This window comes from Dasypus novemcinctus, chromosome 6 (genome assembly GCF_030445035.2).
Source record: "Dasypus novemcinctus isolate mDasNov1 chromosome 6, mDasNov1.1.hap2, whole genome shotgun sequence".
Taxonomy (NCBI): domain Eukaryota; kingdom Metazoa; phylum Chordata; class Mammalia; order Cingulata; family Dasypodidae; genus Dasypus; species Dasypus novemcinctus.
The window spans coordinates 101401301-101416633 of NC_080678.1; the positions used below are offsets into that span (position 1 = coordinate 101401301).

Below are 15333 nucleotides of genomic sequence, written 5' to 3' on the forward strand. Positions count from 1 at the left end.
GTATATTTTCCCTCCATCTTAATCAATTATCAACACCCTGTATTAATATTATATTTGTTAATCATTCAGGAGAAAATGTTCTCATATTTGTCCTGTTAATCAAGGTCTGTCATCTACCACAGAATTCACTGTGTGATACAGTCCCATACTCTGTACAGTCCATTCAAAGTGCACACTCAGTGGCTCTCGTTTTCATCAGAACTGTGCTGTCATCAGTTCAGTCAATTTTAGAACATTTTCATTACTCCAAAAGGAAAAATCTCATAGCCTCTTATCTCCCCTATTGTGTCCCTTAGTATTGAAATATCTTCTTGCCGTTGCTGCAAAATATTATAATATTACTGTTAACTATTGTCCACAAATTACATTAGTTGTAATTTTCCAGCATATCACCATATTCTTAGCACTATATAAAAGAAGAGCATTTTTATATTTATGCTGTCAAACACAATCTTCATCTACCACTGAAATCACTGTTATACATGCCCTGGATTACTGTCTGGTTTCTATTCAATTGGCATTTACTTCCACATAGTACCCCTTTCAGCCCCAATCACATTTATAAATCAGCCGTGGTAGTTAAACTCTCTGTAAAGTGTTGCCATCAATTCTGTTCATTTTAATAATGCTGCATACATTAAGCATCAGCTCCCATTCTAAACCCATCTTTTGTTTCCTATAACCCATACTCTAGAGTTCACCTCTATGAGTTTACTCATTGTATTTAGTTCATGTTAGTGAGACCATGCAATATTGGTCCTTTTGTGTCTGGCTTATTTCACTCAACTTAACATCCTCTAGGTTCATGCATGTTGCCATATGCATCCCAACTTTGTTTCTCCCTACAGCTGAATAGTACTCCATTGTATATATATACACATTTTGTTTATTCATTCATTGCTTGATGGACACTCAGTTTGTTTCCATATTTAAACAATTGTGAATAATGCTGCTCTGAACATAGGTGTACAAATGTCAGTTTGTGTCCTTGCTTTCAGTTCTTCTGAATATCCTCCTAGTAACAAGATTGCTGGATCATATGGCAGCTCTGTATTCACCTTCTTGAGGTACCACCAAACCATCTTCCACAGAGGCCTCTTGCACTTCTTTTGCCTTCTAGTCCAGGCACTGGTGTCATGAACAGGTTCTCAAAACCCCATTGGCCCATTCCATTGCCTGCTGCCTTCTAACCCAGAGATATTTCTCTAGCTTGTTTCAGAGATTGGACTGGTCTTTCCTGGGTGGCCCTGGAGAAGTTGATGGTGGGATGAGTGACAGGGTCAAGCAGTGGGGACCAAAGCCAGGACCAGAGGAGAAGGCTTGCAGCTGAGGATGTGCAGCAGGGAGTCAGAAACCCATTTCTCCTGCTTCTTCCTTCCTTCCCACTGTTGGAAAGGATAACCTTGGCTGCAGAGTTGAAAGATGGCCCCCAGGCCACTTCCTGGCAGCACCCCCCTTGTCAGTGATCCAGCAGTTGGTAGCTCTCAGGTGCTCTCCTGAGTGTCTTCATGGAGCAGGGGGATGGCTGCTCTCGTCCTGTGCTGTCCACTGGGGCGGGGGACTGGTGAGTTAGGATAGGGTCAGTGGATGGGTCATGTTTGAATCTGGACTCACTTACTAGCTTTGTGGCCTTGGGGCAAGTTGTTTATTCCCCCTGAGCCTACATTTCACCATCTAGAAGATGAGCTGATAATAGTATGTGTCTGGTAGGATTCACTGAAATTATCCATATAAATAGTGCCTTTTCTGCAGCAAGTACTCAGTGTTAGCAGCTACTAGGAGTTGGGAGTGTAACTTCAAGCCTTGAGCCATAACATGTAAGATGCCCAGTGTACCTTGTAGGCTCTCCCTAAAGAGGTCTCTGATTCACCTCCACCAGTCTCCTTGCTATGCAAATTCAGGAGATAGGTGGAGTGCTGGTACAGTTTGGGTCAGGAGTGAGTGGCTTATCTTTCTCACCTTCACTATTAAGCAGCCTGGGCATAGCAGGTCACTCTAAGCATCAAGAGTACATGCTGTTGTGTTCAGTGTCTTTACTTGGACTTGTGGCTTTCCTCCTATGCCACTGTCCACTCCTCCTCTGTCGTCTTTGTTGGTTCCTCTTATCCCCCACCCTCAAATGTTGAGGCTTTGGTCCTTGGACCTCTCCTCTATCCTCCTCTATCCTCCTTAGGTGATCCCATCAACTCTTGTTGCCTTTTTCTTTCTTTTTTTCACTCTTTTTTTTTTCAATTAAAGCAGTTATAGGTTTACAGAAGAATCATGCACAAAGTTCCAAGTTTCCATATAATCATGCCTGTCCCTCTCATTAATATTTTGCATGAGTGTGGTACCTTTGTTACAACTGGTAAAACAATATTATTACAATGCTACTGTTAATTATAGTCCATGGTTTACATTAGGGTTCACTCTTTGTGCTATACAGTTCTTTTATTTATTTATTTATTTATTTACTCTGTTAACATACACACAACCTAAATTCCCCATTTTAATCACTTTCATATACTAAGCGTATTCTGACATAATTCCCGGCTTATTTCTCTGATGCTCACCTCACCCCTGAACTTCAGACTGGTCCATCCCAGGGCCTCCCTCGTGGCTCCGCTCGTGAGTCTGTAGACATCTCAGACACAGCCTGGCCACAGGCTAGTGCCTTGTTTTTACCCCTCCTGCCTGTTCTCTGACAGGTTTCCCCATTTATTCCCTGTCCAGAATATCCCTGCCCACCAGCCACTTTGCTCCAGCTCACTCCTGCCAGCCTGGTCTGAGCGCCAGTGTCGCTCTCCTGGATGGCTGCAGTTGCTCCCTAACTGGTTTCCACCTGCCCAACCTGTGGACGGTGTTCAGCGCAGTATCTGGTGATCTTAAGGTAATGTAAGGCAGACTGTGTCTGTCTTCCACTCAGGACCTTCCCAAGGTTTCCCATCTCATTTGGGATAAAACCCAATATCCTCCCTGGGGTGGACAGGCCCTGCAGGAGCCAGCTTCTGCTGCCCCTCTCACTTCTGCACTCCACCCAGATCTACCGGCCTCCTTGCTGTTTCTGGAACTCATCAAGCACAGTCTTTCCCCAGACTTTGCACTTGCTTTCCCTCTGCCTGAAAGGACATTTCTCCAGCATTCTGCATTTTCTTTTTTCCCCTTAAGATTTATTTATTTATTTCTATACCCCACCCCCCCTTCATTGTTTTGTGCTTGCATTTGCTTTCTGTGTCCATTCACTGTGTGTTCTTCTGTGTCTGCTTGTCTTCTCTTTAGATGGCACTGGGAACTGATCCAGGGACCTTCTGCAGTGAGAGAGAGGTGCTCTGTCTCTTGTGCCACCTCAGCTCCCTGGTCTGTGCATCTCTTATTGTCTCTTCTCTGTGTCTCTTTTTGTTGTGTCATCTTGCTGCACCAGCCCTCCACATGGGCCAGCACTCCACTCAGGCGAGCTCACCTTCACCGGGAGGACCTGGGACTCGAACCCTGGACCTTCTGTTTCATAGATGGAACCCAATCACTTTAGCCACATCTGCTTCCTGCTCCATATTTTCCTAAGGTCTCTGCTTAAATGTGACTTTCTTAGAGCAGCTTCCCTGACCTTTGAACAAAACAGCCACCTCTCCTCCCTACAGCAGGCACCCTGCTGCATTTTTCTCCATAGCACTTATCACCTGATACAGTTTATATTTGTTGATTGGTTAACTTTGCTGACCACCCGCCTCCCGCCAACGTGAGCTCCATGAGGGCGGAGACTTTGTCCGTCTTGTTCTTTGCTGCATCCCGAGTACCTGGAATGGTGTTCAGTGAGCATCTGGTCAATACTCAGGGGCATCTGAGTCCCAGGGGCAGTGTCCTGTCCAGAGCATGGGCACTTCTTCTGGTGCCTCCGGCTCCTTGCCTGAGGCCACGTGCACATGGCTGTGAGGACTGGGTGAGAAAGCAGATGCAGGGCCTGGTGCGATGCCAAGCTCATGGCGGACACCTGTGTTTGTTCTGATGGAATGGTGGAATTGGGAGCTCAAGAGGGGAGAAGGGGGATGGCTGGGAATTGGCCATGGCCGGCGGAATGGTGGCAGGGGTGCGGGGGCCCCCTTTCCCTAAAGGAGAAGAAAGAAGAGGCACAGGGCTGCACTCAGACATCAAGAGGCTGGTGTGCAGCGGGGGGGACACCCATTTGGAGGAGAGCCATCAGGTCCTGGGGGTGGGGTAATAGGAGGCACCTCAGGGGCTCAAGCAGCTTGAGCCATAAAGCTGCCCCATGTTCCAGGGAAGGCTGGTGGTCATCTGCCAAGACTAGCTAGTAGCAGCTCACAGTCTACACCACAGAGGCGAGGCCGTGCCCTGCCATACCTAGGTGGCCAGGAGAGCCAGGTTACCGGGGAGAGGCAGGCTTTATGGCCCTTTTGCCTCGTGCCCAATCTAAGGCTCTGCCTGTCTCTCCTTGTTGCGGCATAACTGAGTCCCCAGAGCCCACCGCTCTCCTTCCTTTTGTACAGATGAGGAAACAGCCAGAACGTTGAAGCACCTTGCCCCAGTCACACAGCTGGAAGGTGGCGGGTTTGAGCCGGGCCGTCTGGCCCCGGAGCCTGTGCCTGTGCCCGAGGTGGTTGGTGCGCTCTGTGGGGGACGTGGGGCGGTGCAGTGTGCAAGGGAGGCAGCTGCCTCTTCTGTGTCTTGCTGAGAAGGGGACATGGAGCACTGCTGGGGCGCTGGAGCTGGAGGGAGCCGGTGCTGTGCCTTTCCAGGAGCTGCTTCCTGCCCGTCGTGTCCTCTCGTGCTCTCAGAGGTTTATTCCAGGGCAGAGGCAGTGGCTGCTCAGGCTCCCTGTGCCCTCTCGGTTGTGTCCTTGTGCCGGGGACACTCGCTGTGTGGAGCAGGCAGAGAAGAGGGGAGCTTGCTGCTGCTGTTGCTGCAGATGCTGTGGCTGGCGCCTCTGTGCCCACCTCTGGGGTGCAGGTCAGGCTGGGCCGCATCCGTTGATCGTGACCGTGTGCCCTGATGATCCTTGCATGGTGGTGGGGGCTCCTGGAGCTGGTCCCAGTCCATCCTCCAGCCTCCGGGGTGTGCGCTGTGGCCCAGCTCCCCAGACCCTGCTGAGGGCCCTCCTGCTGGGCCTGCTGGGTGGCACACTGTCTCGTGGCTGGCCAGATGACAGCAGGAAGCAGGACTTGTGTTCGGTGATGGAGAGGCAGGATGGAGAGGTGTTCTCACCTCAGGCCCTGGGGCCAAGTTGAAGGTCTTGGAAACCTCCCCCCCTCACCCCCCTGCCCAGTTCCCTTCTCCCTCTCCTGCCTCCATCCCGAGGCTCTAAAAAGGAGAGGAACCAAGGAAGGTGACTTTCATCAGACATAGGCCTTTCCAAAAACCTCCAGGAACCTTTGCTTAGCTGACAAGGGAAAGCAAGCTTCCTGACTGCTATTTTTTTTCTTCCAAAATTCAAGACTTCCATCTTTACTTCTTCATATGCCAGAAAAAAAAGAAACAAAAGTTAGTGAGAGAAGGCCTTTATTTTAATAGTGTCAAATGATTACTTATGGCTGTGTATGCTTTGCTTTCCCTCTGTTTTCTTATTTTTGCCTTCTGAGCAGGTAAGGGGGCAAAATTGACAGCTGAGAGTTTCTCAGAATCTGCTCATTCAGCCTGTTACTTTATAGGTGGTCCCCAGAGTTGTGGGAGAAGGGTTTAAACTGTGAGCTTGGAGCCCAGCAGGCGTGCTTCCTGGTCCTGCTGCCCCCTGCAGATTTTCCGTGCACGCTCTCTCTCAGCTTTAACTCTCCTGTTACCTGGGAGATGGATACTCCCATTCACCCTTGAAAGACAGACTGCTGTCCTTACAATGACTCGAAAAGGGGGAAATGAGCATCATTACTCGGGTACGTCAGCAGTTTGATCATGGAAGTTCAGGATGGATCAGGGTTTTCTGGGTCCATCTCCCTTTGGAGCTGGACACATCCTGGGTGATAAGCACAAGCCCAGTGAGCGCCGGACCTGCTGCGAACACGGGCGCCTGAGGGGATTTCACCCCAAGAAACTGGAGGCCCCTGGAGCAGGAAGTGTGTCAGTGCGTGTCCCAGCTTGTGGAGAGCTGCAGCTTCCTCCAGCATCAACCTCTGTTCCCAGTTCTGTTGCCGAAGGCCATATAGGACGCATTTAATCCCTTCCGACAGTCCTGTTTGGATTAGAACACCTCCCTGTTCCCTTCCATCCAGTCTAAACACCCTCAGGTTCTTCAGAGCTTCAACCCAGAAAGTGTGCTAAAGAGGCTGCCCGTCATTCCTGGCCACTGTCCTTGTTCTCCCCATTGCCCAAATCCTTCTTTTTCCTTGCTTTCTCTTTTTCCCTCCCCTTTTGTCTCTTTTTCTGATGGGCACACGTGCCCACTCACCTGCACACCTTTATGTTCAGGTGCCCCTCCCACTCAGCTTACATGCGTGGTCTTTCCATTCCCCCCTTGGGGTCTCCTGCCCCCCCATACAAGTCTTTGAGTCCCCCTGGCTATTTCTGCCCCATCTCCTCAGCATCTTCCTCCCCTTCTGAGAATGTCCAGGTGTAGGGTGGCTAGTCCAGAGTGGAGGTGGAAGAGAACCCCTTAAATCTGGCCTCCACGTTTCTGGTCCTGAGCCCAAGAACTTATTCCTTCTTGGCAGCTTTTTGTTACCAAGGCCCTAAGGCTTGTTCAAAGACTCCACTGAAAAAAGCCACCTCTGGCTTGCCCTCCCAGTGCCATGGTGCACAACTCTTCACTGCATAGTTCTTTTGATTCCAAGTATAAAACACTGCATTCCTCTCATCAGCCTATTTTATTTGATCCATAATCTCTGCATGTTGTGCTCCACCCCCAACTCCCAGTTAAGAATTGGAGTTGATTTTCCCTCCCTCTTAATTTTCTGTCACTGGCAGTCTTTTTTTTTTTAAGATGTATTTTTATTTATTTCTCTCCCCCTCCCCCCCCCCAATCTGCTCTCTGTGCCCATTCACTGTGTGTTCTTCTGTGTCTCTTTTTGTTGTGTCATCTTGTTGCATCAGCTCTCCGTGTGCATGGCACCAGTTCTGGGCAGGCTGCGCTTTTCTCATGTGGGGTGGCTCTCCTTGCAGGGTGCGCTTCTTGGGTGGGGGGCTCCCCTATGGCATGGCACTCCTCGTGCACATCAGCACTGTGCATGGGCCAGCTCACCACACAGGTCAAGAGGCCCTGGGTTTGAACCCTGGACCTCCCATATGGTAGGCAGATGCTCTATCAGTTGAGCGAAATCTGCTTCCCTCATTTGTAGTCTTGATAAGCAAAGCACACCATTTGTTTCTAAAATCATTAATAAAGTCCCAGAAAATTGAAGTGACTTGCTCGGCCTGACTTAGCTTCTTTAGGTAGACTTGAGTTGTGGGTTCAGAAATGGGGATTCCAGATCCAAGGTTTGTTTTTCCCCCAGATGCCAGGAGGACAACATCCTGGCTTTGAAAATATCTGAATTCAAATTAATTGTGTCCAAAGATCAGGAGTTAACATTGTCAACCAAGACTTAAAAAAAGGAAAAAGGAAAGCTTGTGTTACTCCCTGGCTTTGGTGATGGTGTAATTGCTCATAAGTTTATGAGTAATGTTTAATCAGGAAGAAGACACTGACTAAATTATTAAGGACAGCTAGGACATAGCAGAACAAATAGTTCGGTTGATGCTTAATTGATGCCCTGCTGCCTCTGCCAGAATCACGTTGATAACAATCCATAGGAAATCCCTGGGGCCTGTTGTACCCTGGCTAAGCCTTTCCCCAGATGTCCCAGCAGGAAGCCAGTGCAGTGACTCCCAGTTGCCACTCTGCCCCTTCAGCTGCTCCCCTGAGCCAGAATGTTGCAGAGAGGTGCAGTGGAGGGCTAGGTGGACTGCCCCTTCTCTGCCCGGCTCTTTATTTTTATTTTCTTTTAAGATTTATTTTACTTATATATTTCTCCCCACCCCCCAACCCCATCATTTGCACTTGTTGTCTGCTCTGTGTCTTCTTTAGGAGGCACTGGGAACCAAACCCGGGACTTCCCATGTGGTAGGCAGGCACCCAGCCTCTTGAGCCACACCCGCTTCCCCCTGCCTGGCTCTTGGTTCCTGAGTTCTAGTCCTGGCGTTGGTCATCATGGCCTGGTGTTGACTGAGGACCAGTTGGTCTGGCAGCTGTCTGGGTGAGGCGAGCAGCAACTCCGGGGCTGGTAACCATCTGTCTTCCTTCTGCCCCCAGGCTCCACCTACAGCATCCTGTCCATCATGCCTTCGGACTCGGAGAGCAGCAGCTCCCTCAGCAGTGTGGGTGAGTACCCCGCTGGGAGGTGGCCAGGCGGGTGGGGTCTGGGTGTGGGCTAGAGCCCCCGGCTCCTGGGCTGGATTCTGGCCCTCACTTGTCACATCCCTCAGGGCTATCCTCTCCCATCATTTCCATTCTCTTCCTCCCATCTGCACTTAGTCCTCTTTTTTTTTTAATCTTTTCTTTTTTAAAGATACATAGATCACACAAAATGTTAAATTAAAAAATGTAAGAGGTTCCCATATTACCCACCCCCCCCACTCCTCCCACATCAGAAACTCTCCCATCAGCACGGCACCTTCTCTGCACTTGGTGATTACATTTTGGAGCCCTGCTACACCGCATGGACTTCAGTGTACATTGCAGTTCACACACTCCCAGTCCTCCCAGTGGTTATGGCAGGATATATAATGTCCTGCATCTGTCCCTGCCATATCATGGAGAAGGGCAGGACTCTGGTTCAGGTGTTAGAAAGGAGGGGGGTGCAGGGGGAGGCACGTGTGTTGCCATTACCCCCCACCACCCTGTCAGGATGTCGACCCTCTCAGGGAGCCTGTTCCCCTCGGCAACCACAATCCGTGAGACTGTTTGCCTTTTGAGACTCCACTGTAAGCAGTAACAGCCCCCTGGACAGCATGTGACCTTGGGGCCAGGGACAGCCATCCATGCTGAACTGGATGTGTCTTTCTGATCCTGGGTTTCAGAGACCCCTAAGGCGAGGTCGGCCCTGCTCTTGCATCACTACCGACACACCGGCAAGAAGACGGTGTCTCTTTTCTCGTCTTTCACCACCTCTGCAATAGGGTCCCTGGGTGACATCCTCTAGCACCCCAGTGTGGGTTCTGTGGCTCCAGTCTGCTGGGTGCCGCCTCAGTGGTGAGTGCTGGAGTTGTGGAGCCAGAAGGGCTTGTAGAGGTCATGGTCCAATTATTTCTTTCCTCCCTATATCGACAGAGGCGGAAGTTGACATCCAGGGCAGGGAAGCCTCATGCCTGAGATTCCAGAATTAGCCACAGGCAGAGCTTTCATAGGTGAATCTGACCCCTATTTACTGAAGACCTCCCATGAGCCAGAGTAGGCTCTGGAGTTTAGTGGAGAATGGGAAGGACTGGTCCCTCATTGCACACATAGATCTTGGGGTGCATGGGGGAGATGGTTAGTGATTACAGTAAGTGGGGCCATTGTGGTGAGGGGAAGAGAGGACCAACAGGGTGCTCTCATCCTGTTGAGCAGCCAGGGGCCTGTTCTCGGCCGTGGCGTGCTCATTTTTGTTGTTCTGCCTGCTCTGGACATCTTTAGACTCATCGAGTGAATGTGGGGTGGTTGGCATTTTGAACATGGGACTGCCCCTTGAGGAAGGGCATGGGGGTGGGGCATCAGGGTCAACAGAGGGTAAGGTGGGGGCTTCTAGAAAATTGAACTGGGTAAACCCTCAATGCACCCCTCTTGCCTCACCTCTGCTCGGCTCCCTGTGGGTTTTTTTTTTTAACCTAATCAATTCTATTGATATATATTAATAAAGCATACAGTTTATCCAAAGTGTACCATCAGCAGTATTTAGTATAATCACATAGTTGTGCACTCATCACTTCAATCATCATTAGAGCATTTTCATTTTTTCAATAATAATAATAATAAACAAAAAACCCTGTGAATTTATGGTGCCTCATTTCTCCCTTGGGAACGAGTAACAATGATCTGACAAATTCATTCCCCTCGACATTTAAGGTTTAAAGTATTACCTTTCCTAGGAGTCTTTGAAATTTAAAAAAGGCTTCCAGACAGAGGAATTGCTTAACCCTTATTATTAACGGTGGAATTTGAGGCATGAGTGGGAAGATGTTTTCTGTGTGGCTGGCCCTTTGCGTGCCCTGGGAGAGGCCTCATGTGGGCAGTCCGCTGACCGATGTTATCCCGTGTGATGCCGGCTCCGCGCCTGGGGTGGAGGGGTCAGCGATGCCACTGGCCACAGGCAGGCAGGGTGCAACCCTCTGATGGACCCTCTGGAGCAGGGGCAGCTTCCCCGCCTGTGCCCAGGCCTTTAACGCAGAAAGCACTCGTCACCCCTCCCAGCCGGAACAAATGCTCCTAGGTTCCCAGGGAGCCACGTTTTGGTTTCCTCGCTCTTCTCTTTCCTGTTGCCCTTGTCCTCTGGGTGTGCAGCAACATCTCTCCACAGGCTGCCTTAAAGGCGCTCTCGGCTGTATTGGCCAGGAAGCCCGTGGCTGCAACAGGGACACACACACGCCCTAAACGAGAGAGGTGCAGCGCCGAGGTCAGCCCGCTGCGGCACGTGGCCCTCTTGGCTGTGCTCTCTTCTTCGTGGGACACCCTTCGTGGCAGGGTGTCTGCGGCAGCAGCTCCAGCATCCTGTTCAGAGCTGAAAGACATGGCTATTCAAATTTAAATTGATTAAAATGAAATCACTTCTCCCAGCCACATTTCCAGTGTTCAGTAGCCACCTGTGGCTAGTGGCGACTGTCTTAGCATGGACATAGACTCCCTTCCCCAGCACAGATGGTCCCTAGGAAGAAAACGGCTGTGTCCTCTTGGGTTTCCTTCCCCAGAAGGCCTGTTGCACAGATGTGCCTCTCTTCCCACTGTGCCCAAGCCGGTGGCTCACAGAGTGTGGCCCCTGGACCGTGCAGGCACTTGTGAGAAAACCAGCTCTTCAGCTTCACCCCACACCTGCTGGGTCGGAAACTCAGGGTGGGGCCTGGCCGGGGCTGCTCTCGGAGCCCTCCACGTGATGCCGAGGCTCGCTCTGGCCTCACCCAGCCCTGGCAAGGTCCCGGATGCTGGTGGTGGGCTTGGGGCAGAATGGGTGATGGGCTCCAGCACCTCCTGGAGAATTCCTCCTGGCTCAGCCCACCTCAGTGAGAGGAGACAGCTCTTCCCTTGCCAGCCTTTGGGAGCCACCACCGCCCTTGGCAGGAGGGCATGGAGCGTTTAGATGGAGCCTGGTTGTTTCCATGTGCTTGGTCTCTGTGAAAACAAAGGTAGGGGCAAGGTTTCTAAAATAAGACCACCTCTACTTTCCCACTTTCATCTCTCTAAAAAGAACATTTGGAAAAAGTCTGGCAGGTTATACTCGGCATAGGAGAGTATTGGTAGGGGGAGCCTGGGGTGTAGCGTTTCCCCCCCATAACTCACACCTGGTAAGTCCACCTGCTTGGCGTTAGGTCATCAGGTACTCTCTCCTGTTTCACTTCTCCACGTGGACTCCACTACCGACTCCTCACACCTTTGCTAACAGCCTGGTAGGTTGCAGTGTCTCCCTGCTGAGATCTTTTCAGACATTCTTCTGCTCAGCACATGGCTTCCCCCATGCCATCTGGCCCATTATTGTAGCCTGGCTCCAACCCTGCCGTGTGGGTAGCTGGTGCAGTCTGCCCAGGGAATGCACGCTCATTTCAGGCAATTGGTATTTCTTTCTCCCTATTCATCCTGACCTAATTTTCTGAGCTGCCTTTCATTTCCCTTCTTCGATGACTGGGGAGCTTTTAAGGAGAAGAGACATTCTTGGGCAGCATTTGTAAAGGATGCCTTAAATTCCATGCAAATGGAAGTAACAGGAGAGATGTTTTATTAAACAGAGATCTCCTGGCTGGTTGGCAAGAGAAGGAGCTGGAGGATTTCCCTCGTGTCCCTGTGGAGATTCCTTGAAAGTGTGGCTTCTGGTTGGTAGGGGAAGGTAGTGATAAATTGTCAGGGGGCAGGGGTTGCTCTCTGGCTCTCTGTGCCCTCTCACCCTTCCTTCCCCCTTCTGGAAAGCCTGCTTTCTCTTCATTCCTTAGCATGGTCCCTACTCTTCGCATCCAGCCAGGGAGGCAGAGAGATAAGTGGCCATTCTGCCCTGTGTAAAACAGAAGGAAATAGCCAAGGGGGTGGAGTCATTAGTTCTGAATCAGAGACCTTTGTGGAGGAGCTGGCACTTGAGTTGGGCCTTTCAGGGATGGTGCTCTAGATGAGGGAGTGATGGGGAAGCAATAGGCCATTGCTGCGGAAGCAGACCCTGAAGCAAGGGTTCTAGAACAAGTACTGTGTCTGGAAGGAGTGCTGGGAGCTAGGCACAGCTGCAGCTGCTGTGTTGGAATTGTCACTTCCTTTCGCCTTGGCTCCTGTCTTTCTGAGTCCCAGGAGGGAGCTGAGCTAGAGTTGTGTACTGGCAAAGGAGGAAGCCCCCTTCCATTTCTGTAGTTGCGGGGTCAGAGGATAGCCCTGCATTCATCCCTGGGGTTTCCTTCAGGTGTGGCTACTGGACAGCTGATAAAACAAGGGAAAGCAAAGCCCACACTGGCTGTTAAATGCACCCTGGCTGCAGACGCGGTTCCAAAATTTAGCGGGCATCAGAAGCCGGACTCCCTGGAGGGCTTGCCAGGCCCCCCCGCCCCGCCCCCGCCGCCAGGCTCTGCCCCAGGGTTTTGGGTTCAGTAGGTCTGAGGGAGGTCCTGGAAGTTCTCCGAGCGGAGCTGACCTTGCTGCAGGAATCGGGCCTAGGCCTCGGGTAGCGCTGGCTCTCCTGGCTGCAGGTGAGGGTGGGTTGGCTCGGCTCCGTCGTGCCTCTGATGGCCAGTTGTGGGGCTGTTTTGCTTCTCCCTGATAACCAGTGCCTGGTGGAGGTCCAGAAGCTTCCCCTGCACCAGCCTGAGCACCTGTGCCAGTGTTCTCCCCGGTTCCTGGCACCACAGGCCCATAGGCTTCTGAAGCAAAGTTGGGACCTGCCCAGCTGTCAGTAAGACCAAGGAGGCTGGAGAGTGGTGACCAGGGGACCGAGGACAGAGAGCCCGAGCCTGGGCCTTGGCATCGGTGGGGAGCTGCATCACAGGGTGGCCAGAGGAGAGGTCCAGTGATGGGCACAGTGCCTCTGCTCCTCCGCCCCTGGTCCACAGTCCAGGGCCTGTGCCGGCTCCCAGCACCCCTTTTCAGGCCTCTGCAGTCCAAGCCCCTACCTTCTGAATCCTGTCGTGGACATTCCAAGGAAAAGTAAAATCTGCCTTCTTGAGTGGGTTCCTGACTTAGGAAGAGGAAGGGTTTAAATGAGGGACAGGTGACAGTTTTACATTTGAATCCAAAAGAAGAGCTGCACCAAGATCCTGCAAAGGAGCTGTGGGAAAGGCATTGGAGGTTTTGGTTGACGGTTGACTTGGTGTTCGTTTTTATTTTGCTGTGCTTTTTGTTTAATGGTTACTATAACTGCATTCACTGGCAGAGGGAGGTTGACAAGCCTCAGCTCTTCACCAGTCACCCCACTCCTGGAATGATGCCGTCAGTCCAGGGCACCACACTGTCTTACTTTTAATTAAAAAAAAAAATCAGGTTTATTGAGGTATCATTGAATACAGTAAAATTTACCCTTTTAAAAAATAAATTTCAGTGAGTTTTGACAGATGCACAGTCATGTAACCACCAACACAATTAAGATACAGAACTCTCCTAACTCTCCTATCAACTGAAAACTTCCCTCCTGCAGCTTTGTAGTCAGCGCTTCCCTCCACCCAGTTCCTTTAGTTTCCCATCCCTATAGTTGTTGCCATTTCCAGAATGTCATAATGGTATTACATAGTACACAGCTGTTGGAGTCTGGCTTCTTGCACTTACCATGATGTATTCGAGTTTCACCCATACTGCTGTGCATACTAGTAATTCATTCCTTTTTTATTGCTGAGTAGAAGTCCATTGTATGGATATAGCACAGTTGTTTGTCCATACACTCTGCTATCACCAGAGGCAGACTGGTTTTGTTTGTTTGTCTGTTTGTTTGTTTTTGAGGTATTGGGGTCAGGGATTGAACCCAAGGCCTCCTATGTGGGAAGCCGGCACTCAACTGCTGAGCCACGTTGGCTCCTCTGAGTTGGTTTTTGTTTTGTTGTTTGTTTGTTTGCTTTGCTTGTTTGTTTGTGCGTGTCCCCCCCCCCATTGTTGTTTGTGCTCGCTGTCTGTTCTCTGTGTCCATCCGCTGTGTGTTCTTCCATGTCTGCTTTTCTTCTCCTCTTTCTCTTTCGGAGGTACCAGGATCCAATCCTGGGACCTCCCATGTGGTTGAGAGGCATTCAGTTGCTTGCGCCACCTCATCTTCCTAGTCTGCTGTGTCTCTCGGTCTTTCCTCTGAGTCTCCTTTTTTTTGTTGTTATGTCATCTTGCAGTGGCAGCTCTCCACAGTGTGGGCCGTCAGCTCTCCATGTCCATGGCGTGGGCCAGCTCGTCTTCACCAGGAGGCCCTGGGAATCAAATCCAGGACCTCCCATATGGTAGACAAGAGCCCAGTCGCTTGAGCCACATCTGTTTCCCTTGTTTTTTGTTCCCCTTCCCCCCCAGGAGGCACTGGGAACTGAGCCCTAGACCTCCCATGTGGGAGGTGGGTGCTCAACTGCTTAAGCCACATTTGGTCCCCCCAGGCTGGGTTTTTTGTTGTTATTGTTGTTTTTAAAGATTTATTTATTTATTTACCCCCCCCCTTCCCCTCTTCCTGCCCTGTTGTTTTTGCTGTCTGTGTTGTCTTCTCATTTTCTCTCCTAGGATTCACTGAGATTCAATCCTGGAGACCTCTGATGGGGAGAGAGGTTCCCTGTTAATTGTGCCACCTCAGTTCCTGGTTTCTGCTGTGTTTCACCTTGACTCTCTTCTTGTCTCTCTTTTGATGCATCATCATCTTGCTGTGTGACTCACTTGCCGGGCACTGGCTCACCATGCAGGCACTTGTGTGGGCACAGCTTGCTACGCAGGCACACTTTCTCATCTTCTTTTTCACCAGGAGGCCCCAGGGATCGAACCCAGGTCCTTCCATATGGTAGGTGGAAGCTGTATCAGTTGATCCACATCCGCTTCCCACCCAGGCTGGTTTTTGTGAGAACATAAGTTTTCATTTCTCTCACATAAATTACCCAGAAGTGGGATTGCTGTTTGCTGTAGTAAGTGCGTGTTTAACTTTATAAGCTCTTGCTAAACTGCTTTCAAAAGTGGTTGTGTCATCTTGTTTTCTCACCAACAATGAGCTTATAAAGTTAAACATGCAATTTTACTACTTTTTCCACTTTTGCTGGCATTTCATGTTGTCACTT

At 50.5% G+C, this 15333-nt stretch overlaps 1 protein-coding gene across 1 annotated transcript in view; it reads left to right on the top strand.

The window, feature by feature from the left end:
* LOC101422177 (disks large homolog 5-like) overlaps positions 1-15333 on the top strand; it is a gene marked incomplete at its 5' end in the record, with an annotated part of 172307 nt that overhangs the window by 102688 nt on the left and 54286 nt on the right. The window contains 1 exon segment of the mRNA XM_058299541.1: positions 8210-8278. Coding sequence (XP_058155524.1) covers positions 8210-8278 — 69 coding nt within the window.